General features: G+C 48.4%; 11 protein-coding genes across 11 annotated transcripts; 5 read left to right on the top strand and 6 right to left on the bottom strand.

The window, feature by feature from the left end:
* Nucleotides 1-68: 68 nt before the first annotated feature.
* N7479_005899 (Rag GTPase GTR1) lies at nt 69-1,163 on the top strand (the record flags this gene model as incomplete). Its single annotated transcript, XM_057253595.1, has 2 exons — nt 69-265; nt 341-1,163. 2 exons carry the CDS (start codon nt 69-71, stop codon nt 1,161-1,163), a joined length of 1,020 nt encoding a protein of 339 aa, XP_057107457.1.
* Nucleotides 1,164-1,932: 769 nt separating this feature from the next.
* Nucleotides 1,933-3,680, bottom strand: N7479_005898 (AP-1 complex subunit mu; the record flags this gene model as incomplete). Its single annotated transcript, XM_057253594.1, has 6 exons — nt 1,933-2,013; nt 2,090-2,464; nt 2,524-3,013; nt 3,086-3,315; nt 3,418-3,546; nt 3,642-3,680. The coding sequence occupies 6 exons, from the start codon at nt 3,678-3,680 to the stop codon at nt 1,933-1,935; spliced, it is 1,344 nt and encodes a 447-aa protein (XP_057107456.1).
* An 816-nt stretch (nt 3,681-4,496) lies between these two features.
* N7479_005897 (mitochondrial 54S ribosomal protein mL57) lies at nt 4,497-5,328 on the bottom strand (the record flags this gene model as incomplete). The annotated part of the gene is made up of 2 exons (XM_057253593.1): nt 4,497-4,652; nt 4,717-5,328. 2 exons carry the CDS (start codon nt 5,326-5,328, stop codon nt 4,497-4,499), a joined length of 768 nt encoding a protein of 255 aa, XP_057107455.1.
* Nucleotides 5,329-8,620: 3,292 nt separating this feature from the next.
* On the bottom strand, nt 8,621-9,372 carry N7479_005896 (uncharacterized protein; the record flags this gene model as incomplete). The annotated part of the gene is made up of 3 exons (XM_057253592.1): nt 8,621-9,056; nt 9,188-9,272; nt 9,333-9,372. 3 exons carry the CDS (start codon nt 9,370-9,372, stop codon nt 8,621-8,623), a joined length of 561 nt encoding a protein of 186 aa, XP_057107454.1.
* Nucleotides 9,373-10,594: 1,222 nt separating this feature from the next.
* N7479_005895 (NAD(P)H-dependent flavin oxidoreductase) lies at nt 10,595-11,771 on the top strand (the record flags this gene model as incomplete). The annotated part of the gene is made up of 4 exons (XM_057253591.1): nt 10,595-10,637; nt 10,694-10,776; nt 10,839-11,567; nt 11,628-11,771. The coding sequence occupies 4 exons, from the start codon at nt 10,595-10,597 to the stop codon at nt 11,769-11,771; spliced, it is 999 nt and encodes a 332-aa protein (XP_057107453.1).
* A 1,056-nt stretch (nt 11,772-12,827) lies between these two features.
* Nucleotides 12,828-13,538, top strand: N7479_005894 (uncharacterized protein; the record flags this gene model as incomplete). Its single annotated transcript, XM_057253590.1, has 1 exon — nt 12,828-13,538. One exon carries the CDS (start codon nt 12,828-12,830, stop codon nt 13,536-13,538), a length of 711 nt encoding a protein of 236 aa, XP_057107452.1.
* Nucleotides 13,539-14,179: 641 nt separating this feature from the next.
* On the bottom strand, nt 14,180-14,723 carry N7479_005893 (hydrophobin family protein; the record flags this gene model as incomplete). The annotated part of the gene is made up of 2 exons (XM_057253589.1): nt 14,180-14,236; nt 14,289-14,723. 2 exons carry the CDS (start codon nt 14,721-14,723, stop codon nt 14,180-14,182), a joined length of 492 nt encoding a protein of 163 aa, XP_057107451.1.
* Nucleotides 14,724-18,802: 4,079 nt separating this feature from the next.
* On the bottom strand, nt 18,803-20,999 carry N7479_005892 (uncharacterized protein; the record flags this gene model as incomplete). The annotated part of the gene is made up of 3 exons (XM_057253588.1): nt 18,803-20,659; nt 20,709-20,885; nt 20,940-20,999. 3 exons carry the CDS (start codon nt 20,997-20,999, stop codon nt 18,803-18,805), a joined length of 2,094 nt encoding a protein of 697 aa, XP_057107450.1.
* A 1,697-nt stretch (nt 21,000-22,696) lies between these two features.
* N7479_005891 (WW domain-containing protein) lies at nt 22,697-23,533 on the top strand (the record flags this gene model as incomplete). Its single annotated transcript, XM_057253587.1, has 1 exon — nt 22,697-23,533. One exon carries the CDS (start codon nt 22,697-22,699, stop codon nt 23,531-23,533), a length of 837 nt encoding a protein of 278 aa, XP_057107449.1.
* An 868-nt stretch (nt 23,534-24,401) lies between these two features.
* N7479_005890 (ankyrin repeat domain-containing protein) lies at nt 24,402-25,213 on the top strand (the record flags this gene model as incomplete). Its single annotated transcript, XM_057253586.1, has 2 exons — nt 24,402-24,654; nt 24,777-25,213. The coding sequence occupies 2 exons, from the start codon at nt 24,402-24,404 to the stop codon at nt 25,211-25,213; spliced, it is 690 nt and encodes a 229-aa protein (XP_057107448.1).
* A 246-nt stretch (nt 25,214-25,459) lies between these two features.
* Nucleotides 25,460-27,276, bottom strand: N7479_005889 (putative ceramide glucosyltransferase; the record flags this gene model as incomplete). Its single annotated transcript, XM_057253585.1, has 2 exons — nt 25,460-26,999; nt 27,059-27,276. 2 exons carry the CDS (start codon nt 27,274-27,276, stop codon nt 25,460-25,462), a joined length of 1,758 nt encoding a protein of 585 aa, XP_057107447.1.
* Nucleotides 27,277-27,393: the final 117 nt, after the last annotated feature.

The raw sequence follows: 27,393 nt of genomic DNA, 5'->3' as shown, positions 1-27,393 counted from the left end.
GATCGACCCGAGTTGTCCCCGCAAGAGCGGGGCATTGAGCTCAACAGCAGCCCCAAGTAACATCCGACATGATGGATGCTCGGAAGAAGAAGAGAAAGGTCCTATTGATGGGCAAGAGTGGATCTGGGAAGTCATCCATGCGCTCAATCATCTTCAGCAACTACGTCGCCAAAGACGTCCGACGCCTCGGTGCTACAATTGACGTAGAGCACAGCCACGTCAAGTTCATGGGCAACCTCACACTAAACCTATGGGATTGCGGCGGGTGAGTAAAGCCATACTCTCAACTCCCGATCCGGGAATCCCCAATCCACTAACATCAAGTCCCTCCCATCCACAGCCAAGACGCCTTCATGGAAACCTATCTCGCTTCGCAGCGCGGCAACATCTTCTCCGACGTCGCAGTCCTAATCTACGTCTTCGACATCGAGTCCCGAGAAGTCGAACGCGACCTAGACACGTACCACGCGATCATCGAAGCGCTGCGCGAATTCAGCCCAAACGCCTACGTCTTCTGTCTCGTGCACAAAATGGACCTCATCCAAGCCGAGCACCGCCAACGCATCTACGACGAGCGCTCCGCCGTAATCCGCAGTCGATCGAGCGACTTCACCGTCGACACCTTCGCAAGCAGTATCTGGGACCAATCGCTGTACAAAGCCTGGGCCGGAATCGTCCACAAGCTCATCCCGAACTTAATCGTCATTGAGCGCTTCCTGTCTGCCTTCGCGAAGAAAATAAACGCTGAAGAAGTCATTCTCTTCGAACGGTCCACTTTCCTCACGGTTACTTCCGTGACGTCCGAGGTCGGAGAGCTAAATCCCATCTATGATCGCCATGAGCGCTTGTCAAATATCATGAAGGCGTTTAAGCATTGCGCTGCTCGGAATACACTCACTACGCCCGCTTCGGCCGGCTTCGTCGTCATGCACACTAAAACTCCACAGTTCAATATCTTCCTCGGCAGATTCACCGATAACACTTACATCTTCCTCGTCGTGCCTCCCGGCGAGGCTTCGTACAACTGCGCCGTGCTCAATACGATGCTTGCCCGTGAGGGATTCTCGAAAGCGGCTGCCGGCAGCGGCGGCGGTGATGGGTTCCCTCTTCCTCCGCCTGAGACGGAGGAGCATGCAAATGGGACGATTGGGAATCCCGCGTAAAATCGGTGGTTGATGTGTCATTAGGATCTGGCTTTGTATAGCTAGGGGATGTTGTTCCCTTTTTCTTCCCGTTGTTTTTTTTTTTGTTTCTTGTGATTTCAGAGATTTATGACAAAATACAGCAGGGCGCTGAATGATGGCGTTGTGGAGATTAATGTACTTTCTTTTGTTTTTGATTTCTTCTTTTTTCAACCTTTGAGAATTGAGATACCCTGTGGGATTTCTTTGTATCTTTTTTTTGTTTTCTGAAAAATATTATGGAAAAGTTGACTATTTAGGTATTCTACAAGCTATTCAGGAAGCTCTCGGGTTATATATAAAATCTATGTTTCTTCGAGGATTATATGGCAGTCTCAATATCCATCTTAGGGACAATCTATGGGTATATACATAAAGTCCATTGGTGATCGTATTCAACATTCTCTAATACCTATTCACTTCATCTCAATCTCCCCGTCGTATACCGTATAGACAGCTGGGTTTCTACAATAACCAACAAGACCTGGGAAGATAAATTTACTTGGAAATACAATACTACAGTAACATAAGATCCCATCTGAACCATTATATTTCCTCGCATCCGATGCAAAAAGCAACCAAAGGCAAGAGAGTAAGAACATGGGAGGGGTTTAATTATCTATCGGACCGGCCGGCCTCAACGGAGAAGGGCATGAAAAAGTGGTTGGAGCAAAAGAATAACGAGGAAAAGTGGATGGGAGGAGGGCTGTACAAAATCAATCATGGGCAGAGAGCTCGAATATTTTTTTTTTCATTGGATTTCTGGCATGCGCATGGCAATGTCGCCCGACTGTGTGATGTATCGCACCCACGGAAGAGAGGGGTATTGAAGCTGTGGGTGGTTGTTAGCGATGATATTCAGAGAAAAGGCCGACGGAAGGATTCGCTGGTGGGGGAGAAAGTCTTACCTTCGGTTCGGTGATCTTGAGATACCGCACTTGGATACCACTGGTCGTGAAATAGGGGATCTCGAACTTGACGTTGATGGGACGCTTCGATTTGCCTACGCCTCCGGCTCCGCCCATGCTGCCTCCGAATCCACCGGTCATGCCGCCGCCGCGCTCGTCGTCGCCCTTGACGGATGGTAGACCCAGCTCTGCGCGCATGAGGAATTCCTTGCCACCGCCGAACTGCTTGATCTTCCAGATGATAGCGGACTTCTCGGGGGCGTAGTGCACTGTTCCGATATTTGTGCGGAAGCGCGGGGAGTCTGCGTCTTCGGGGACGGGGACGAGAATCTCGACGTTGTTGGCGGTGCTGCGGCGTTTGAATTGGGCTTTGGCCTGTTGTGGAATCGAGATTAGGGACTGGTATTTGTTATACCGGACGGGCGGGATATTACCTTGAGCATATATTCAATTCGGGATCCCGAGTGCGATTCAACTACACACTCCACCCAGATCAACGGCTTCACTTGTGTGTTTAGTCGGTAGCTCATGAGCTCGAATTCACCATCTGGAGGAATGAAGCTGATTGTGCGGTCGTTTTCGAACCGCGAGAGTCGGACACACTGGTGGAACTTCACGTCTTCCATCTCGACTGACTTGCCTCGTGTAGCACGACCCGTAGTCTCGAACATGGCTTTGTCGTTCAAGCCCAATCGCAACTCTGGCATGCCACTCAGGTAGCACTTCATCTTGACAGCACCCAGAATCTCGGATCGCAGGACGTTTCCATTTGCCGAGACGAGAAGATTGAGGGACTCGACCACGTCGAGGAAGACTTCGTTTTTGCGGTAGCGTATCCCCTCGCTACGCCAGGAGACGGCATTTGTGACGGCGATGGGTGGTCGTGCTTGGACATCCAGCTTGTGTGACTCTTGGGTGATATATCTGGTCATAGCGCAGATCCGTCAGTTATCCTGTTTCACCACCCTGCGGTACCAGTAAAACACAGCTGCTCACTCTTGTAGAATCTTGCTCTCGGTTGTCTGCGGATATCCAAAATCCATCATCTCATCCAGCAATTCATAAATGACGACAAAGTTATCCCGGATACTCTCCTCCTCCAGTACCTTGAAATATTCAGTGAAGACCTCCACCAGCTTGTGGAGGAAGAGTAGGATTTCGGTGGCATTTGTGTTTCGTTTGGTCAATGCGAGAATATAGAGGTTGCTGTGGCGGATATAAAGGTACTAGACAGAAAAACCCGTGTGTTAGTAGGTGGGAGCGCACAAAAGGAGACACTCAGGAGTGTGTGGGGTCTAGGCCGAATGCCTAGACTCGGCGGGACGCACGTTGATTCCCTCGTGAGAGAAGCAGGGAGGCACTGCTGAGCTCTCTTCTTCGGCGTCACTGAGGAGGATAGGGAATTTCTCGACTGCGGACATAGGAATATCTCCGCGATAATTGCGGGCCAGTAGGGTCTATAGATGGTCAGCGGGGGTGCTTATCGATGCATTGGCGATTTCCCCAGCAGGAAATCCCATTGCCATGCATTTCACAATATCCAATAACCTACCTTGCCCTTGAGGTCGAGGAAGAAGAGTGCCGACGCCATGACGTGTCAATGGGGGTAAATAGGTGACGGGAAAGTTGGTGATGATCTGGTCTCTTGAGGTGGGAGGTGAAAACAAAAAATAACAAAGTCACCTTATGCGACTACTGCATCATTGTCAATAGAGCAGTTAGAACAAATAAAACAGCAGCTGATGAGTTGAGAAATGAAAGGAGCAGATCAGCGGATGATTGTTGGCGATATGCCCGCATGTCCCAAGGCCGGAGATAGACGCCAACCTAAAAATGGACTAGCGTCTAAAATTCACACATAAAAGCTCGTCGCCCGCTTCTGAGTTTCTTCTTTCTTCAACGCTCCCAATAGACAGTTCAAGGCAGTACAAAGTCCTTGTGATTTTCTACAGGTACTCCGGCATTCTGTCAGAGTTCTGTAGTGTATTGATAACTACCTTGCGATACAGAGGCGCGGAGACTACGATCTTTTGAAGGTTCCATAAGAGCTGGCCGAGTACTTTCTCTGTTACTCGGGCGGCGTCAGAGGAACCGTACATTTCTATAACTTCAATCTGAAAATATTTTATACCAACATTTGCTTCTGTTTCTTCTAGTAACCGTACTTGGCTCAATTAAGTCTTCTAAACTTGCACGTGGAACTCTCGTAGTATTTTGCAGTATACAAAGTAGTGTGAGAAATGAATTGATATAAAAAAACAAGTCTGTTTAAAAGTACATGTACAATCGTAGAGGTTCCCCGATTGAGGAGTACTCTCCCCAGTCAACCTACCACAAATGGAAATATCTAACAATATAACGCCCTGAAAATGCTCCAAAGGAGACCAATGCCTCAAGCCTCGAATCCCTAAGAGACTGACTTGAGTCCAAGGGGTTCAAGTATCCGCTCGCGAGCCACCTTGGTGGCAACGACACCTCCCTTCTCTAATGAAACAGCGCCGACGATAGCGTACATAGTATGCGCGAGAACGAGCTCAACACCGGAGGCACGGAGATCGTTGGGCTACAGTAAAGACATTCGTTAGTTGGTGATCATAATAACACAGAAGGCTAGAATCAAGACATACCATTCTAGGGCTCCATCGGAGAACCTTCTGCAACTCGTACTTGTTTGCAAGATCAGCAAGCTTCGAGCGCTCAGTGAGGATCTTCTTGGTCTCAGCAGAGAGGTTGTTCAGCCCATCCAGAGCCGGGTGCGTGAATAGCACGCGACCAAACTCGTCCTTTTTCTCTACTGGCGCGGCGCCTGCGTATGGAGCATCTTGCGCCAAAGCCAGCGAAGCTTGCAGCTGCACAATGCGTTTTCCCAAGAAGGCGAGTCGATCGTTGAAGCCGCGGCGCCCTTGATCGAAACTCTTATGTGTCACTGCCAACCACTTGGTCTCATCGGAGAGCATTTGGTCGCCGCCATTGCCGAACAAGCGGATGTAGAACCGGTCGAGCAGTTGCGGGTCTGCGTTGACGTGGAAAGTAGGGCGCTTGGAGTCAAGGTGCAGACTGAACGGGGCCTTGGCCGCCGGGGGAGTGTAGGACCATCGGGGCTTTTCTTGTTGACTGGTCTCCTCCGGAGTAGAGGTCGCGAAGGTGCGGGATGGGATGACTCCCGCAATTGGGCGAGCGACAAATTTAGATGTAGCGCAGGCGGTTCTGACCGCTCGAGAAGAAAGATTCAAAGCCATGGCGTCGGTGGTCTGCTAGTCAACTCGGGGTCGATCGAACGGAAAGCAAAGAATTCGGCCTGGGCGGTGTAATACTGCCGACCTTTGCCTGCCAATACACAACACTCGCGAGATCTATGTTAACTGTTGTCTACACCTTGATGTAGGTTTCATGATTGTAATTCTCTCGCAAATTTTCGTTGGGGCTCAGATCTCTTCGATTGTCATCTTGGCGGCTCGACATGCAGTCAAACAACCTTGGAAGCCCGGGGCAAGCGGAACCTTCACCGCTGCTGCCAGGTATCTTTTGCTCGAACGATTGACTTGTAATGCATCGGATCCGAAGCAATGCTGATCGGCCGTGAGATCCTACTACAGATCAGCAGCTCAGATGATTGGAGGCGAACCACACACAAACTTCCGATTTTGCCATGCCTCGATGCATGTACGATCAAAGCGGCAGATGACTCACATTAATCAAGATTTCCTGCGATGTGGATTCTATTTCAGCGGTCAGGCTATGATATCTATGAGATATCCTTCGATCTACACTATACCGCTGTTTGCAGTCCCGATCCAGCACATATAGGCTTCCGCTCAAGTTGGGTAGGATCAGTTATGATACACGATATGCATTTGCCTCATTTGCGGGTTGCTAGCGAGCAGCTTTGACTCATGCTTTCTGCATGCTCCCATCAACAACACTCGGGGCTCGACTGGGTGTAAGTGGACTCGCAGATCCCCCCACCACATTGTCCAGCAACATCCTTGTCTGGAATATATCGCCATTACATGAACCAACAGGAAATTTGTGCTCTCTTAACTTCTAGGCCATAGGTCCAAGAGTCCTGCCAAGTAACACCATCTGGTTATATGACTGGCTAATGGGATATGCGAGCAGCGGCACAACTGACCCTGAGCGCGGCCGAACTATCAGGGACATAGGTCTCTAGCTGCTGCAGAGAAACGGTGGAAATTCGAAAGGAAGAGAACAGACCCGCAAAGAAGTGTTTTAGGCGCGACTTAGACCTATTCAAGAGAAGCTTCGGTAACCTTCTCGGAACACAGTCGTTCCGCAAAACATGCCGGGTATGTAAATGCAGAGGCCATAGCTCAAGCTATCGGGAGCACGAGACAGTGGTATTGAGACTGGTTGGTTGCGGAAATTCGCATAGCTGGAAAGCTCGGCTGAGGCACAAGTGGTTGGCTCGAATTACCCATGCCTCTCTAGATTGCAGAATAATGACTCTGCTGTATCAACGTACCCCGACCTCGCCCCCTGGATTAGGCAAGAGACTGTCTTGTGCCGGGGAGGGGACAAAATATGATCCACGTGTATTGGTATTCGGTCTTATTTAGCTGTACTCCATAGGTAGGTTTCCTTTTTCTCATGTTGCCTCTTATGGTCATTGGAAGGTTCTACGGCTTGCATGCACATTCTTCTCCCGACTAAATAGGTGGAACCCACAATGGCCATTGTGGGGGCTCTAGATAAAAGGACCGGGATATGTTAAAACGACAGAGGCTCTTTGATCATCTTCGAAGTATTGTAAGGTTGGGCGACACAAGAACACAAACTAGTTAATGTTTGACAGCCTCGAATTCATATACTTTTGAAAACAACAGACGGCTGTTCAACCCAAACACTATTCAGTAAATAACATCGGATAGTTAGCCAACGGCAAATTATCTAGAACAAATCTGGTGAAACAGAATTTCCCAAGAGTCTGCGAGGTGCCGAAAACTCAGACCGCTGGTGAAACTCCGTCTGCAGCCTTCTTCGCGGGCAGCGGTCCGGGGGGAAAGTATCTATACCCGTCCATTTAGGAAATTATACCATTTGCTTTTTAGGAAAAGATGATATGTCTCTTTAAGTGGATCTACTTCTAATTTCTGATCTACGCTTGCTTCTGGAATAGAAAAAGAAAACAATGAAAAGAAAAAGAAACAAAAAAAAAGCAATACTCACAACAGCGGGTGTGACTTCTGTGGGTACTGTCTAACGGTTTATACATCAAGTCTTCAAGCGGGCCCTTGCAGACTCTACCGAGATATCGATCTTCACGGATAGAAGCAATCCCCAAGGCTCACGGATAGCAACGGGAATATGGCCATCGCCAAATGACTTCTTGTCTTGATCCTTGATTGGAATGTTCGACAGGATAGCGGTGTACGACTTGCGTGGATGCTGCCAGGTAAACTTGACTTCTCGAATCACTTAAATAGACGCGATTGACCTGTCCAGATTTCTGGTCTTCATCTTTAAAAACACCAAAAAAACTTTGTCTGGTCCTTTGCCTGTCTTTCGTTGAATATCTATACTTCCTTTCTCTATCAGCCCCAACTCGTGTGCTCCATTCTACTATAACCACTTTCGTTTCGTGGCTTTCAGATATTCAAATGGCTTGCAACGCTACTTTTGCCCATGGCTTCCAGGCCACCCCTTTATCGCCGGCCCAGACATGCTACACCATCGCGGGATGCATACCGGCTTGTGATCACTCTGTGCAAGACCCTCCCTCGCCACGACCTTTCCCACCCAACCCTCCTCCTAGTCCTGCTTAGATGGCAGTTGATTGGTTTTTCTTTATTTGGCGTTGAGGCGACACGGGGCAATAGGTGAGTATTGTGTTATGCCATGACAAATACCTAGATCCACTGGATATATATTAAGTCACGGAATGATATGAGTAACTACTAATTTACTTTTCAGATCATACTGGAAGGCATTTCAACCACGGTCATTACGAGGGGATGTGCATTGATGGGCGACTAGGATATCATAATGCGATGTGTATGGTTGTCAATGCAATATCAGTTGCAGGTGGGAAAAGGGCCGAGTCATGAGAGGAACATTGAACTTTAAGGAGACAAACTGAAGGCACAATGTGTAAGAGTGGATATGGATTTTGAGTAACCGGTTTGTATACCTGAGGTGCTTTTGTCATTTGCATATCCCGGAAGCGGGCAAGATAGCTTAATGGAACTATACCAAGTGAGGCCGACTGAATTTGCACATTGATACATAGATGTCAACAAACATCCGGAGATAGCCCAAGAAGATCTAAATGAAAACAGGGCGAGCATCCAGTTTCGAAATTCAAAATTGCCATAATTTTAGATTCAAATCGTGCAAGTAATCAATCTAGCCCAATACGAACCCAATTTCTGATAGAGAAAAATAAATCAATTGAACAGAAGAAAAGAATCAGCGCCTTTTGAGCTTGCGCCAATTGACCAGATTCGCGTATATTTGAGAGAAGTCACTTTAGTAACACATAAGGAAATTCGGAGGTATGAGGTATGGAAACAGTTAAATCAAAGCAAGACCAAGAGCACTGGCAACGCTGAGGCCAATCACAGCCCAACCAGTCTTGATAATCACAGGGTTTGTGAGGCCACGGCCAAGATCCCACATCAAGTGGCGGAGACCGTTCATGCAGTGGTAGGTGAAGGGAAGGGCGAGGGTGGTCTTGAGCAGGACCTTGCCCACAAGAGGGAGAGCTCCCATGGCAGCGACCATGGATGCTGATTCGAGGTGCCAACCGAGAACGGGAGAGGCGAGGTAGGCAGTAGCCCAGAGGTACAGGGTGCCGGAGAGAGCGACACCGGTGATACGGTGCAGGGAACTGCCGATCCAGCCGATCTGGGGCTTGTAGATGGAAAGGTGAGGAGCGATAGGGCGAGCAAGACGCTGCTTGATGAGGATCTGGGCGGGGTCCTCGGTTTTTGTGGAGGAAGTCACTTGTCTGTACACCATGATTCTATGGTTAATATGGACTTCTCGCGAATGTGGATGACGTAGGTTTTCGCGAGGGACGCTTGATTCGAGGGTAGGCGAAACAATTGGAACTTGTCGTTTCAACACTGGATAACTGACCTCGTCTGAAGGTTCTTGCCGAGGGCAACAGCGACAGGGGAAGCACCCATCATGGACCGCATAGCGAACGGCTGCTGGACGGCAACTGTCCGGGAATAAGTTAGATCGCAAATTCGGACAAGCTAGGCATCGAGGGTATACATACGCCGCCGCATCGACTGCTGGACAACCTTCTGAGAGAACATTGTGATTGCAGAGTTGAGATTGTTCTGTTTGATCAGGATAAGAAATCCCAAGTGGCTCGCGAGCGATCGGAATCACGGACGACCTCGGGTACGGGAGGCCTTAGTCACGGGATTGGCACCCGGTAGTCGGCGTCCGCCAATCATATCGGATCTATTACTAGACGGAGTATTGTTCTTCCCGACACGCTAAGATTATCACGTGACAACTCGCCTGTGTTTTTCCCACTTTCTTCCCGTCCGCAGCTCTCTTTTCTTTCTCTTCTCCAAGAGTCTCCGCTCACGTCGTCTACCAGCCTTGGCTGGGATGATGTCGTCGTGTTTAGCTTTCCCTCACTGACTGCGGCTTTCTGTCGTGGACGCCGAGGGATCTCGAGGCTCTTAGAAGAGAGTCCCGTCGTTAATCGCCCGTTCCACTCTACCAATGAGGGGGAGGGGTTTCATATTCAGGGATACATGCTACGTGTATCACATCTCTTTGATGTTTTTAGATTTGCCGGGTTCTTCGGACACAGTACAGTGTATCAAAAGGTCACTGCAACTGTTGAAAATCCTGCATTGGCCATGGAGAAACATCCAGCTGAGGCATTGATGTTTGCACAGTTGGGGTGTTCACTTGAGAGTCATGCATTTAGTTACTACAAAACAAATAATCTAACCCCATGATCTCTGTTCTTACATTCCTCCACCTATAAAATAGTACTGTCAGCTGTAAATTCGCCGATGGACATCTGACCTATATGAAGTCATTTGTCCCTGTCACATGCCAGGCGTCAACCTCTTAGACCTGCCCGCCATAGGTTTGATAGTTAGTCCTCAGTCAGCAATAGTTTGATTATTCACCAGCATACTAAAGGGCTCCAGGGCTCCAGGGCTCCAGGGCTCCAGGGCTTCAGGGCTTCAGGGCTTCAGGGCTTCTAGTGATCTAAGGTCGACCCCTTTGCCTAGGTGCTCAGTAATCTAGAAATTGTGCCCGCAGCTGTGGGACCTCGGCTCCTCGGAGCATTCCCCACAGTAGTTGACCCCGGCTATCACAGGTTTATATCTGGTCTTTTATTTCACCTAAAGACTTAATTATCTCCTTGACTGATACTCCGAGAACCGAACAAAGAAACAATCATATTTCATGTTAGTATATCTGGTGCCTGTTCAGGTTGCATGTTGTTTTGTTGAACCTTGGAACTAACTGACTCCGCAATCAGATTAGATACTCCGACTTCACAAGATGCCTTTCGACACAGCTTTAACGCGCAAGCTCGGTATTCGAGGTATGCTACGAATTCGCTATTTCGCAAATATTTCTAGCTGCTGATCATAGATATAGTGCCTGTCGTGCAGGGTGGTATGCAATGGGTTGGATACGCGGAGCTGGCCTCGGCTGTTAGCAACGCAGGTGGACTTGGAATTGTATGTATTACGCTCTTTAATGAAAGCCCTGATTGCATACAGTATCTAACACTATAATCTAGCTCACAGCCCTCACCCAACCAACCCCCGAAGACCTCCGCAAAGAAATCCGCAGATGTCGCACCATGACCAAATACCCATTCGGAGTGAATATTACCCTCCTCCCTGCTATGGTTCCCCCCGACTACGCTGCCTACGCCCAAGTCGTCATCGATGAAGGAGTCAAGATCGTCGAGACCGCCGGTAACAACCCAGGCCCTGTCATCAGCCAGCTGAAGAAGGCCGGCACTATCATCCTACACAAGTGCACAACAATCCGCCATGCCAAGTCCGCCGTCAAGCTCGGCGTGGACTTCCTTTCCATCGACGGTTTCGAGTGCGCCGGCCACGTTGGCGAGCACGATATCACCAACCTCATCCTTTTGAGCCGTGCGCGCCAGGAACTCGGCGTGCCGTTCCTCGCCTCGGGTGGATTCGCCGATGGTCAGGGCCTCGCTGCTGCCCTGGCGCTCGGTGCTGAGGGTATCAACATGGGCACTCGCTTCATGAGCACCGTTGAAGCCCCGATTCACCACAAGGTTAAAGAGGCTATCGTCGCAGCTGACGAGAACGATACTGAGCTTGTGCTGCGCCGGTGGAAGAATACTACCCGTCTATTTGCTAATAAAGTGGCCAAAGATGCAGTGAAGGTTGAGAAGGAGAGTAAGACTGGCGAGTTCAGCGAGGTTGGGCCTTATGTTAGCGGCAAGCGCGGTCGTGAGGTCTTCATCAATGGTGACGTTGATTTCGGCGTAAGTTGCTTCCAAAATTATGCATGCCTCGTGTGTATTTGCTGACTATTCATCGTATAGGTGTGGACTGCCGGCCAGGTTATCGGTTTGATTCACGACATCCCAACTTGCGAGGTTCTGCTTACTCGGATTGAGAAGGAGGCCTTGGAAGCAATGCGCCGCACCAAGTCTTTGTATATTGATGCTCCCTCCAGCAAGCTTTGAAGTGTTTTATGTTACAAATGGAGTTTAGCTTATGTTTAGCTTCTTATTGTTTGGAAAGATTAAATAGAACAATGTAGTTCAGAGTTTTGTTTGTTTTTTATTGACCTGGCTTTTTCCCCCCTACCTTCACACTGATCAAGAGCGACCTCATTTCTGCTAAAATAAGAGCTGCACGCACAAAGGTGGCTGGGCAACCGTCAATAATAAGCATTCCTGAGCGAGGGTCCGTGATAGTCTATCAAGGATCTGCAAGCACGCAGATCCTCGAATACTCGGGCATTCCTGCATATCCAACTCCAACCTCCAACCTCCAACAATAATGATCCCCACGTCATCACGGAGACTTTTCTTTAAGCTTACCTACTGGAAGTGATAAAGAAAGAAAGAGATTTACTCGAAACCGCGAGTCCTCTCATACGAGGTTAAAAAGAGAGTGGAGACATCCTTGCATGCAGTCGATTCTGTGCAGAATTCTTGAACAAGCTCCGTTTCCGGTCCAGATGATTGGCTCTGTTTCAGTCGTAGCTTCGTTTTCGCGATTGTGCTTCCTGCATCGTGCGTGGCCTTTGTGTGTATGATATCATTCACCATGGTTTGTCTCCGGGCAACCCTTGCTCCCAACTTAAACTGTGATGGTTGGTATGCTTTCAGTATGAATTTCACTATCCAGATGGTGAAGGCTAGAAGATCTCGAGGTAAACGTAGCTGTGATCGAGGTTAAAATATACAATCCAACTGCTCGAGATAATAGATCAAGTCCCATTGCGTCGTACAGCAGGTCCCATACAAACCAGCATTACCCCATGAAGATCTAGATAGCGACATACCTCGTCCAACTTATTTCCAGCCCAGAATTGAACGCGGCCAAATTTAGTTTCTATCTCTCCCCTCCTCCACCGGAATCAGTTGCTCGATTCATGCCATTATTCTACCGGCTATTCCCAATTCCCATCAACATCAAACCAAAAAATTACAACACCACATCCAATTCCCATACATACCCACTATCATAAGAGCAAATCTTCACTGAGTCCAACCCAACAAGCAAAATCCAAAATGGGCTTCATATCCACCTTGGCACGCTGCGTGCGAATTAAACGCCTCTCCAAAAGGCTCTCAACAACAAGCACCAAACGCCACGACGAAGACTCGAACGATCTGATCAAAACAAACTCAGAAACAGCCTCGCTGGCACGCGCAAGTATGGACTCAACCTCAACAATGGTCCACCACACCTTGCACGAGCCAGTTCTGCCTTCTGAGTCACCAGCAAACCGTATGGAGATCAGACCAGATACTGGAAATGTGCGGACATTGTTCGATGAAGATGCAACCTCTACCTCGCATTCATCGGAGCGCACAGTGGGCAGACCCGCGTACCCGATTTTGAAATTGGATTGTCGGTCGCCGGTCGAGGCACCGAGGAGGGTGGTACAGGGGCCTTTGGATATGGGGGATGAGGTGAAGGGGGGTGGGACGACGGCCCAGAGGGGCTTTTTACCTCAGAAATGTGAGAAGAAGGATAGGGAGTCTGTGACGGCTATGTTGAAGAGGCACTGTGGGTTGAATATCCCGCGCTCGTCGGTTTCGATTAAGACCTCGTCGCGTAGTCTGACTTCGCCAAAGTGGTTGGATTCTACTGGGATTACTGAGGAGGAGAGGTTGGTGGATAAGCAGGATGAGAAGTGGGTGGAGGCGGGTTTGCAGGGTGCTGAGAAAAGGAGGGATAGTGCATGGGGCAGTATTGGGTTTGGAAGAATGCGGTAGAAGTTTGTTAATTGGAGTGAATCTTAGTTTATGAGTACATAGTTAGCATGTTAATTTGAATGAAGTCAAAATTGGACTTTTATGTTTCGTGATATGGAGACATTGAGAAATTACTCCAGAGCTGTTGGAAGTTGGAATGAGAAGTAAGGGGTCTACAAGGACTCCGGAATTGCCCTCAATTGCGGGTGACTCAGTCAAAGTCTAGAGGGGTATTTGTTGCAAGGGGTATTGAACTATGATTTGAAGTGCCGAGCATCGATGTGAATGAGCAGGATGGGATTTCATTCCATATTCTGCATTTAAACGAAGTGCGCACAACGCAGATGAATTAAATTTATTATGTGCGAGGAAACCCTAACCCGAGACAGCAGCTGGGCGGTTCCGATGCGCAGAGAAACGAGCAAGCAAAGCACCAAAGTGATAAGCAGGAACGAAAACAATCTTCTTTCTCCGAGGGTGCCACACGACACAAGTTAATGATACACGAGATGCGAAATAAACAGGACATCTAACTAATCTAACAGCCAAAAGCCTGATTCTCGTCCCCGAAATCTATAACAGCCCACGCTGCCGGTAATGTCGAGCTCTGTACCAATGTCCAAAGAGCCGGCATATTGGCCCGTGCCTCTTGCGATATGCGCTTAGATGATGGAGCCAAGGGCAATGCAGGGGAGGCCGACACCGACGAGGTCGGAGTTCTGTAATAAATGTTAACTCAAGTTGATAGACTGTGATACTTGGAATACTCACGGCGCTGGAAGGAGAGTTCTGGCAACAGGCAATGTTCTGCTTGCACTTCTGGTTGATGAGATCCTGGATGGGGATACCAATGAGGATAGGGATGGCAAGATCCAGCTTGGAGCACTGGTCGAAGAGACCAAGGCCAGAGGCACCGGATCCGGAACCGATCAGGTTGCTGAGGGTACCGCCGAGGATACCGGAGTTGATATCGGTGGTGTCACCGGCATAGACGGCCTTGTTGCAGCAAGACAGCTGGGCCTGGTCACCACACTTGGCCTGAGCCTGCTTGACAGTCATGTTGTCAGGGACAGGGAAGCGAACGTCGGTGTTGCCCTTGTTGGCAATACCGTTGGCAGTACCGGTCCCACCGACAGCGGCGGCAGGGGGAAGAGCGTAGGCAGTGGCAGCGAGGCCGAGAACGATAGCGGAGAGAGAGAACTGCATTGTGACGGTGGGTTTGGATTTGAACGAGAGAAGACTCGGAGAGTTGAGAAGATTGAAGAATAGAAGGAAAGCTTGAAAGAGAGTGTTTGATGCGGATGAGGAAAAAATAAAACGAAGGCGATGAATGAGCACACCTTTATAGATTTGGATGGCGGTCTGTGAGTCGCCCTGACTCCATACTTAGAGGCCAGACTGTTTTGCTTCCCAGCAAGATCATTTCCCGTATGTACCTGGAATGTAACTGGGAAGGGAGGGGAGAGGAAGATCACTCCACTCTGTAGTCCCTGCAGACCAACGGGGGTGCTCCTGCGGAGGATTCTGGTATGGATCTACTTCCGGCTTCTCGCTTCACGCGACTAGTGACAGCCCTGGCATTCCCTCGCCCTCGCTCGCCTGCTCGGTCTAGGCTCGTCGAATGCCTACAATTTGTCTGACCTGGTGGACGAAAACGGGTACCGCAGATAAAGCATGCTACCTTGGTTTCCCACTGTAGAGCAACATTCATACCCCCAAAACCCTTCATAATCAAAGTAAGCTTAAGTTATCCGAGTGGGTCTAAAGGCGTACCTGGAGATCTTCAATTTCCCAGCGCAGGGGATTTCTCCCTACAGTTTGACTTTGGCTCTTCACCTCGGGAGCTAAGGCATGTCACGCATGCATAGCTCATGGCAGGTGCGTAAGTCCGCTAAGAGGCCGCTAGGATTCTTTCTCTAAGTGGTCAAGTTCCTCTGCGTGAGGGTCATCTGCAAGGGCGCTTACTGTAGCTCGGGTATCGGGTACAAAGCTACGTAGGGAGAGTTAAGACACTCCCTTCATTGTTTAATTTCTTTGAATCTGCGAGGAATCAGGCACGGTTGTAATAATCATAAGCTATCCCCAGGAAGTCTCCGATTGGTGGCTTCGCTTTCCAAGAATAATGGCGCGGATTACAGTAGCTAAGCTTTCGCTCTAGCGGCTCCCCAGTACCCAGAATCAATCCCGTTTGCAGGGTTTTCGGTCTATGCATAGTCCGCATTATTAGTGTGCCTTGATTTTCAATATAGTCAGTCTCATATTGCATTTTTGGTTCAAGCTTTCGATTACTCTGAGAATGGCCGAGATCTCGCTAAATCAATTCAATGTTTATCACAATTTGCTAGCTATTTCCTCGATCAAATTTTCTTTAGAATGCCGCTTTGTTTAGATACGGTAGTCTTATTTTAGGGTTGGCTCTAACTTTGCCTCTACATGGTCACACTTAATAGGACGGTATGGAGAATGTGATAGAAAATGACCAAGGTTTATGATATAGTACGTCATTTTAGTAGAGTATCTACCTAGCTATTAGTCCTTGGCATAACAGTTGTTACTTGAGGATAATTCCCCAAAAGTATGTAGTCAGCGTTAATTGTTGATGGTAAACCGGCTGTTCCAGTAGCCTTCACGCAATAAATACACTGAAATCCGATATTTATCTATTGAAAGATTATCCTTAAATCTATAGGAGGTATTTGATTTAGATATTGTTTCAATTTTACTTGCTAAAAAGTATGGGAATTAATTATTTGAACGTAGAACTTCGAGATATATATTTTAGAACAGTATGGATATCTGATCGAGTACTATAGTAATCTAGGCACAAGTATATATCTACAACCTACGCATTTCATTTAACAAATGCAGCAATAAAGATAGTATTCCTTGATTATTCAACGGCTTTCATCATACCATTTAGAGATTTTTTTATACTCAGTGTATACCGCCCCTACACCTGGTCGTCTGGTGCCAACTGACCGGTCAAACTATTTATCTCAGTCACCCATTTCTTAATAATTTTAGCCGTGAGAACAGGATCAATGGATATTTTGCCTAAATATCGGTTCCGAACCTTGATCAATATGAGCGATTATAGCCTCTAAATCTTGAACTTTGTAAAAACGCGCCTTTGAATGGGGCCCTGGGGTATAGCCGGCCCGGGCGCTTGGGGCCATCTGATTGGCCCAGTCATGCCAAGCACAGACCGGGTACAACAACCATAACATAACTACTCTCTTTGCGCCGCTACCCCCGGAAGTTCTCTCAGATGATCCCACGCGGCAGTTTGGATAGACCAGGACAGTAGTTAGAATCGGGGATGATGTATTTCATAATCCGGACTTGAATTCCTTGGACAACTTAATAGGAGGCACCGGAGAAGGTAGACAAGGCGGCAAAGAATGGGCTGCGGCATGAGCAAACGCATCATTCGTGCTGTCTTCATGTAGACATTTTGGAGTCTGCAGATATTTTCCTTCTGCCGTGCTCGTTCATATGACTTGGGGCTCAGACACCCTAGTACCCTAGGGTCAAACAATTTTAGTTGATGACTAATTTTCAGGTAGGTAAGGAGGTCAATTAAACACATCCATCTAATCATGAAAATATATGGCTACGTGATTCAAGCTATAAAAGATCCCCGCGGACAAAAATCAAAGAATTTAATCTGCAGACGCAATCTCTAAGAACACCTCTAACCCCGAAACGAGCCCATTCCACAACGTCTTGGAAGCCATGGGGGCATTGCTCTTTTGCTGGACACCGGAAGCCAACAAGAGATCATTCAGCTGGGGAAGTAAGGCATTCATCGCCTGAGCTTCCATTTTGCGTTGAATTTCCCTGCTGAGTCCACCTTGTTCAACGTACCACGCAGAATGTTCCTTCAGAACTCCGCTCTCGTAAAGATTCAGCAAGCTCAGGTCGAGCAATAGGGCCGCTAGGATCCTTTGATGACGGCATTTGATACCGACCGATCAATAGCTCAGATGCGAGCCCTATGTTTTACTGTTAGCTTTTCTCTCTCGCATACGTACGGATGGCAAGAACTCGGATATCGCCTTCTGCAGTCGATGCACCGCGAGTTTCTAGCTAGAAGGCAGAATTGGTAAAATATAGGAAGAGAAAGTCATATTGAGATAGAACCTCAAGCTAAAGGAGCTGACTCTGCTCGTAATGCCCAAGAAGCCACCCACACCGTTGATTTATAGCATTGAGGCTTATAAGTGTATTAGATCCGCTGAGTGCTATTTGGACTAAAATAAGAGATTGAAAGGACCTAGATGGTGACATTAACCAATCAAGTATCGAGGTGGCTTCTTATCCCGTTTGATTTTGCTGGCAGTTTGCCTGTAACTGTGCTGCATCCGGACCTGACGTGTTTCCAGCTGCACAAGTGTGTGATGCACATCCGCCACATGGTTACTAGTTTTGTATTGTATAGTCTATTCAATGCCTTTTTTTATCGGCCTTCTGAATTTTGTTGACTAGAAAACTAGTACAACTTTCCCACTTCGATCCACTACGATCTTTGGATCGGATGAATATGTATGCATGTACAGATCTTATCCAAATCGAAAACCACATACACGTAGCGCAGGTAGATATACTAGAAGGTACGGATATGCCCACGATCGGGCGATATAGAGAACTCGAATGACCTGGTTCATATCCAACAATGACTTTTCGTTATATACAGCGAATGTGACAATGAGATATTGCTACTTAAACAATGAGAGCTGAGAACATGCTGGGGACTAGACTTCGATTTTCAATAAGGCTAGCTGAACCTGGGCTGAATCCTAGCCTACCCAATTTAGGAATAAATATACTTAGCAGTATTGGGCACATTTTTTTATGTTTTCAATCTACTCCGTAGTGTACAAGGTTCGTAGATAATTGAGACCTATATAAATCGGCTTGCTAGTACTGTGGAGTTGCCGGCTTACAATAATATTGAACCTTTTCCCTGTGTTCTGAGTGGACGAACGCTTGTAGGTATTACAAGACTGCGGTACGATCTATATCACTCATATAAATTGCTTGTGATCATAGACTCTTAACAAACATCATTGCTGGCCCTTTCTATGCACTTTCTTTCGATTCAAATGTTACGTGAAAAATCTTCAGGAATAAAAATTGTAGTATATAATTATTCTCACAAAGTAAGTTTAACCGGATCGAACCTGAGTCTGCATTGCCTTGAATTCGACACATGCAATGGAACAAACAATGATCGAGCGTAAGGAACCGAAGTTCGTTTTCTCAAAAATCGAACAAGGAGAAAATTAGAAGAGAAGCGCCAAAAGAACCATACCGAAAGCCCAGAAGCTAGACAAACGGAGTTTCGATCCAACATTACCAAATGCGACAGATTCGCTTGGATGGAGTAGTGTGGGCTTGGACACAGGGGGCTTGGGGATCGGTGTGATGAGGGAGGTGATGGAGGTCTTGCAGCTAGTTGTCATGCTCGAGGAGGACTTGTGGGCAGGGTGGGTAATCTGAGGAGGACTGGTAGCAGTAACAACGACCAGATTCACAGAGGTCGTAGAGGAACAAGTGACCGTGCTGAATTCAACCAGGGGAACGGTCGCCGTGTGGGACGCCCAGCTAATGGTGGTGCAAGGAGTCCAGGAGACAGCTGTAGGCACACCGACAGTCCCTGTTGCTCCAGTGATTTGAGGAACGGCAACGGTGCCGGTAACATGAGGATCATTGACGGTACCAGGCAGGTGAGGAACAGGAACGTGGGGAACAGGAGTAGTGTCAGGAACGTGAGGAACGCCAATGGTACCCGGGGCATGGGGAACGTCAATGGTACCAGGAACGTGAGGACTATCGATTGTACCAGGAGCGTGGGGAATCAAAGTGCTGCCGGGAACGGGAGGAACCGCAACGGTGCTAGGAGCGTGGATTGAAGAAGTGGAAATGCAGGTTGAAGCGATGTCCACGATAGCAGGGTTCTCCGGTACGAAGGGAGCGCAAATGCCAGCGAAGTAAGCAAGGGCGGAATCCTCCTCGGTCTTAGAGCCGCTCCAGGCCCGAATGCACGAGCTAACCTTGTCCGTAAATTCACTGGACGGGCAGAAGCAGGCGACATCGCTGTTGGAGTCACACTTGGGAATGGAAAGCCAGGTGTTGAGGCACTTGGGCACGACGTTAGGGCAGGGCGCAGTGACGAGAGGCGGGCTGGGCGCGGTCGCGGTCGTGGCGCTGATGGGGGTAGGAACTGCGGGATGCGTGTGCACAACATGAGGAACCGTTGGGCTGGTTTCAATCGCAACGGTTTCGGCGGGCTTGGACGGGCAGACTGTGGTGGACAAAGGATATGTGGAGGTAACCAATACAGTCGAGTGGCCAGGGCAGTCAGTGACGGTAGGTGCGCATCTGGTGATGGTAAACTCCTGGGTAGTCCAGACTGTGGAAGTCGTCATCTCCCATGAGGAGTGGTCGATTGTGGAGACATCCACAGCAACAGACGAGTGCACAGGAGTATGGATGTCAACCCAGCTTGGGGTAGGCGCAGGGTCAGAGTGATGATGGTGAGGGGTCTCCCAGTGGTTGATAGTAGAAGCCTCCAGTGTAGTAGAGGGCCAGTGCACAGGGGTCACAGAATCAGTCCAGCTTGGGGTAGGTTCTGGATCAAAGTGATCGATGGTGGAAGCTTCCCACGTGGTAGAGGGCCAATGAGCAGGAGGCAGAGTATCAATCCAGGTTGGGGTAGGCTCCGGCTCAAGGTAGCCGATGGTGGAAGCCTCAAGTGTAGTAGAGGGCCAATGCACATGAGGCACCTCGACGGTCGGAGTTTCAACTACAGGGTTGCCTGGCGTCTTGGTTCCAGTGGAGCAGTCAAAGTCGATGGAGTGGATCTCGATATCACAATCACCGAATTTGCTCTCTTCGGGAAGCGTGAACTCGACAGAGACAGCACCGCCGCACTGGTCGTTGCCGATATCAGTTCCCTTGTACGAGCTCGAAGCGACATGACGGCAAGAAGAGCCATCGGGCATCTCGTAGATGATGAAAACGTCAGTGCTCCGGGAAGTTGCCAAGTGGAAATTGCGGATCGAGAATGGCGCATCGTCGGCGGAAATCTTGATCTTCCAGTTATCATCACGAGAAAGTCTTCCACCAAGACAAGTGCCCTTCAAGAAGTTAGAATCAAGAGCCTTTTAATGTGACATGATGGCTTACTCCGTAGCTGGATCCGTGGCAGCCATTCTTAGGCTCGAGCCCAACGAAGTGGAAGCCTTCGAAGCTCCAATTGTCACCATTGCCCAGTTCAGACAAGTCAAAACCTTTTGCCTGAGCATCAGAGCACTGATTGTTGGTGTTGTCGGGACTAGTGTAGCAGATATCGGTACCCCACCACTAACATCCACGAGTTAGATCTGTGGTCCCAATTGTACAAAATGAAGTACTCACAAGGCCCGACGGATGAGCTAGTGCAGCCCCAAAAAGCGAAAGAAGAGTTATGCTTCTCATGATAGGCAAAACTGTATTAGTTAATGTTGCAATTAAATATGAAAATTAAAGGAGTGAATGACGCTTTAATTGAGCGTGGGTCTAAAAGGAACAAAAACAATGAAAATGAACGGCGGTTGGCGAAATTTGTCGACTGGATGTTGGATGGCGAGCATCAAACCCGGCCAGGACATGGCCCTTTATAACATGAAATGAGATGTTCGGAATAACTATCCCCTAGTCTCCTAGTCAAGCTTTAGTATCAACAAACAAAATGGAATGCAGGCACTCCGATTCAGGAATCCACGATCAATCCAATCGTGAAAGGTCAAGCTCATCACAAAACAGCTGATTGTTTGGGAATCAGCGTGTTTACATCGCTGTAGCTCAAGTGATTGACGCAGGGGGGGACATTCCAGCATAAACGAACCCGAGGGCCAATTAAAAGGGTTGATAACTAGACCCGAGCTACAGATCTTGCTCAAAATCACCCGGCGAGTTCCAAGGGTTGTAAAATTAAGCAAGGAGTAGTGGTTTGAGAAAATAAAATTCAGGAACAATTTCATAGTATCCCACAGTATATCGCCCGAGAGAGATTTCTAACTATGAAGCGAGCTAGGTGCCACGACGAATGTCTTTATTATAATGTAGTCCCATCTATACTCAGGATATCCAAAGTATTGTAGGGGTTCAGCTCAGCAATTCGGGTTTCAGCTGGAAATCTCCAACTTTTTTTCATAGTTCCTATGAAAGTTATCCCGGATTGAAACTGTGGATTTAAGGATCAAATCCTGTAGATGTCGTTTTGCTTGTAGTATCTGCAATTCATGAGGCATCAACAAGTGGAAGAGATCTAGAATCCTAAAGATCCAACTACATTCCTAATCTCGCATTCCACTAAAAGATTGCCTAATTGGTAATCGTCGTCTTCATTTCTCTTGTTAATCGCACGAGATCAAATGGACTACGGCTGAAGGCCCGCATGGAAGCTCGTGTTGACCATGAACATTCCTCTAGGAAGATTCTCAGGGAATATACGGGAGATATCGCACCACAGATAGCGAGGTATATCCATGCTCTTGAGATCCTGTCTAAGTGCATAAATAGAGCCCCATCTCGCAGTTTGTACTGCACATATATATCTCCAGTACAAATCAGAGCTAACGCTCAACATATAGAGATTGTTTGAGTACCCACAATAGGATGATGATTGCAAACAGGCCAACAGCATGTACAAGCAAGATAGATCCTTTCGTAACGGGAGTATTCCTCTTTGAAAGCATGTTAAGTAAGACCCAGAATGTCGACATAGCAATGATATGTTACTTACTAGCTTGGTGCTATGCAGCCTATGCCAGCCTAGAAGTCATAGGGCACACAGCTAAACTCACAGATAAACTGTAGCGGGCATCGCAATGACCTGAGGTTAAACTTACAACTGAAAGATATTCAAGATTCAATACACAGCGGTCCTGGAAGATACAGCCCTTCATGGCTGTAAACAGTACTCAGTGACACCGCACCACGAGTGAAGTGTGTGCTTCAGGTATACTTGTACGCTAATCCGAATTAGGATTAGCGTGAAGATACTGCCTCTTGAGTAGGCGGTGACGCCAAAATGCCCCGCACGGACCCTCAGTTTCGACCGAGTAGATTGCGCATGCTCCGTTTCTCTTTTATCAATTGTTCACTCTCCTCATAATTCTTTGTTGCCCAGCATGTCTGAATCACCCGAAGCACCGGCATCTGCTCCACAGGAGCATGTGAGTGGCTCACCCAGCCATGCTTCCTCAAACATCGAGACAGAAGCCAACAATGACATTGACACCGAGAACGACCAGGCGAAAAAGAATGAACGACACCAAACAACCGAAGAATCAGAGACCGGCGCGTCCAATTCGCGAATTGGAGAGTCTGAACATGCCGAACTGACATCCGCGCCAGCACTCCCCGATGAAGTCCCACCACCACTTCCTGCCGAGGCTCCACCCGCAGTCGAGGACGATGGATGGGAACCTGCATGGGATGTCACCTCTCAGGCATATTACTTTTACAATCGCTTCACTGGAGTCTCCCAGTGGGAAAACCCTCGTGTACCACAGGCCACAGTGGTCCCAGCAGCACCAGGCACAGAAAAGAGCAACCAATTTGTAGCTCCTAAGAAGGAACCAATTATTGGTGGCTACAATCCTGCCATCCACGGCGATTATGATCCCACCGCCCCATATGCGCAATACCACGAACAGCCAGCACAGCCCACGAGCGCAGCAGCTTTCGACCCCAACGCAGCATATGCAGCTACCGGCACATTCAATCGCTTCACTGGACGATGGCAAGCCGAATCAATCAATCCGGAAAACCATAATGATGAGAACAAGTCTCGACGACAGATGAACGCTTTCTTCGACGTCGACGCTGCCGCAAACAGTCATGACGGTCGCAGCTTGCGCGCGGAACGCAGCGCCAAAAAGTTGACACCGCAAGAGCTGAAGCAGTACAAAGAGAAGCGTCGTGCAAAGAAGGAAGAAAAGAGGCGAGCTTGGCTCAGAGATTAGGCGCGTGGTCAACTGTTTGTTTGAGTTTGGGGAGGGCGGGAGGGTTGTTTGATGTATTCTCTCGTTGCCACTGTCGCATTGCAATTTCGGAGCTTATGATACCATCCCACCGGATGTGGGAATCGGCGTTTGAGCATGTTGGATTTGTTTTTCTCTCGGCGTTCTGCCTTGCATGTGGATAGAGGCTGTCAGACAGGAAGTCTGTCGTCTCTATCCATAGCTAAGTAAAGTTATTTGTACAATTTACCATGTATTATCATACGCACCGCCTCAGAACGAGACACTTTCCCGTAATTTAAATACGTATCATACGCGCGTAGTCATTGACATCCAAGGTCCACTTGTTCATTCGACGACATCTACTGATTGTTGTACCGTTGACTGATAGCCCACTATCAGTCACATGACCCGCGATATCAAATTATTTTTTGCGGCCATCACTTCATTTGTTGCAGGAATACTCCACGCTAGAAAGCAAAGAACTGAAAGCAAAGGTAAGATTGAATGTACCCCCTGTTAATTGACTTCTAATGCGTGGAAAAACACCTCAAACACCCATTCCCATCTTGTGGCTGTTGTCCTTGACATCGAAATGCTTATCGACATAAATTGCAAGCATGGATATATCACGGAGGGAGTCATAATATTGTACTATGCAAAACTCTCAATTTCCCCAGAGTCCTTTACGATTTTATGAACCTCGCACCCTTTGTTTTTTTATCACTTGTCTTGCCTCTAATCATGAAACCTGACCTATTACTGACACCCCACTCCAGCTACATCAAATAAAGTGGGATATCAAAAACAACCCCACCAAAAAGAAAGAAGGAAAGAAATAATACCAAAATCTCATCACACATCACACATCATGTCTGCCTCCACTACATCACAGGCAAAGCCTTCAGTGCCAATCGCACTTTCCGCCGAGGCAGTTGATGATTTGATCTATGACGCCCGAGCAGGTGACCTCGAGGCCCTAAACGAGGACATTGCCAACCTCGCCAGCCAACACAGCTGCAACGAGTCTCAGATCGTGGCATCTGCCATTGACATGGCTGACGAGAGTGAGGGCGGCTCGGGATCCTGCATTCTGCACTTCCCCGCTGCGAATGGAAACACTGGTATGTCAACTGAGTGACCTGACTTAAGTTTTTTTTGAGGTTTTCTTTCACATGTCATCTCAAATATTCTATGTTTTTGTTTTGGTTTGCTTCTTGTACATGTATTTGCTAACACTGCTTAGAAATCCTCACAACTCTGCTCCAGAAGCTGTCATCCGCAGAACCTGCCCAGCGCGCTGCGCTCGTTAACCACCGCAACAACTCTGGCAACACGCCTCTGCACTGGGCTGCGCTTAACACGCACTTGGGATGTGTCAAGGCACTTGTCGAAGCTGGCGCTGATCTTGATGTTAAGAACGATGCTGGTCACGACGCTGTGTTCCTCGCTGAGCGCACGGCGTGGGCTGCTGTTGAAGGTGATGAGCAAGCTGAGGCTGAGGGCGATGATGCTCAGACTCAGGAGATCGAGATGACTATTGGTGAGAATGAGGGGGAGGCTGGCGAGGATGCTGGTGAGATGTCTGCGGGCAGACAGGTTGTTGAGTGGCTCCTGAATTCGGATGTTGCTGCTAGTTTGGAGAAGGGGGCTACTGAGGGCGAGGCTAGTGGATCTGCTTGATTTATATCAATAAGATCAGGATGATATTGCCTTTTTTGGGAAAATTTGGAATGATTGAAGAAAAGTTTAAGATTTCACGCATAAAATCGGAGATATGGGTACTTTCTATTCTTGCATATGTTGTTTGTTAGTGTCTATATTAATGCATTTTGATTTTTTTCTATCATAACACCATATTGACTAGGCAGGGCCGGAAATTCTGTTGTAATATACATAACGTTCATATGTTCTCATCTATACATCAATTCAATCACTGCGGACCTTTCCCGTTACCGTTGTGGTAGAAGACAAAACATCCGCAGGTAGAGTAGGGGGATCGATCTCCCGAACTTTTGCATCGAAGCCGACCTTAAAGCGCCGGTCTCGCCAGACGACTGTCACGCCGCCATACACCGCCATGGTCCAGATGGGCAGGGCCAGCAGTTCGCGGCCGAGCCAAGCGCCAAACCATTGCATGAACGGGCGACGAGTAGTTTGGGATGATCGACAGCGTTGAGGCTGAGCGAAAGCTGGAGTATCCTCATCCAACTCGATGCATTTTGCTGAATGCAGCTTAATATACAATGTCCAATCGGTTAGGATCCAGAATATAATGCCAAGTGCGAACAGCACAAAAAATGCACTCCACGTTCCAAGATGGCTAGCAAGCTGCACACCGTTCCGCTCAAGATACGGTACCAAGGCAGTGGTGACGCCCCATGCGCCATAGAATGTACAAAGGAATGACTCAGTGCCTGGTTCGACAAGCGTAGCGAGCAGCACAGTAAATTTCCGGACTCGCAGCCACCGCACACGACGGGCGATGTATGCTGGCACGCTCATGTTGGCAACAGGCTGAATAGCCATGTCACCGAAAACCATGGCATGCTTTCCCCAACGCTCGCGGAGCTCTTTCTCTTCCCGCACCTGCTTCTTCCACAGCAGATCACCGATCAGATGGTCCTCGCAGATGTTGTCGGAGAAGAAATCGATGCCGGGATGGCGATCCCGGGAACCTGAAACCGAGGGATCGGTGAGATAGTTGAGATGGGAGCGGCGGAACATGTTGGATTTTCCCACGATGCACGGCGCAACGAGAACCGTGTTAATCGCGGTGTACATCTTCGCGTGTGCGGAGGACAGGAATAGCTCTTCCAAGCGACCGCCTCCAGTCCCAATCATGGCTGCAGCTCCATCCTCCGGACGGACGGACGGCATCGCTGCGGCTGCTGCATCGGCATCCGTAGATTGCGGGTTGGCATCCACGAGCGCCTGTCGCTCTTTGCGCAGGCTTTTCTCTCCGGTCACATCTACGGCCACGGGTAGATGGTGCACGAACTTGTACTTCTTGCTCGACGATGGTCCAGTCCCGCACAGCCTATCCACCATCCGAGCACAGACTCCCTTACCGACCCAGACATTGCAATCAATGATCCAGACGATATCTCCTTTCGCTTCGCGGTATGCGCGGCTCATATTCCGGATTTTGGGGTTTGGTCCGAGCGTGTATTTATTGATGCCGTCTTGCTGCAAAAGCGGATCTTCATCTTCGACAAAAATCCGTGCGTCGACTTGTGGAAAGTCGGCGATTAGTTTGCAGAGGGTAGGGTAGGCTGGGTCATCGCGCGTCGCTACGCACAGACAAATGCTGAACTTGTCACGCGAATACTCCTGTCGAAAGGTGGCAGCAAGACAGTCATAGAGGTGCGGCTCAAGACCCTTGACGGGCCGGATGACGGTGACGTGCGGCACATCAGAGGCATTCGTTAGGTGAGACCGGTACGGCTGGCTGAGGAAATATTTCCATCTGAGCAGAATTAATTGCGTCAGTTATATGGTCTTTCGAAATAGCAGATCGAATCATACATCTGAAAATACCCCAGCCCGCAAACTGCCAGTATGAACGCATACCAGATCAATGCAATCCAACCGATCGCGACGGACACGTAAAGCGCGCCATCATCAGACCTGAGAAGGAGGAACGAAAAGGTAGGCTTTAGCATGGAACAAGGAAAAGCGACATAAACGCAAATACAGAGAAGGACATTCTGGAGGAGAAGCATTTGGATGCGAGTGGATCGCATTTGTGGCAGTCCGCCGCGACGGCACATATATGCATTGACCAACCAGAGGGCATTCTTTTGCACAAGTACCTTAAATACGAAAATAAACAGTTGCCTATTCACAAAATAGCTGCCTGC

This window comes from Penicillium vulpinum (assembly GCF_028829585.1).
Source record: "Penicillium vulpinum strain IBT 29486 chromosome Unknown utg000003l_segment0_segment0, whole genome shotgun sequence".
NCBI classification, from domain to species: domain Eukaryota; kingdom Fungi; phylum Ascomycota; class Eurotiomycetes; order Eurotiales; family Aspergillaceae; genus Penicillium; species Penicillium vulpinum.
This window is presented reverse-complemented; position numbering and strand designations above follow the sequence as displayed.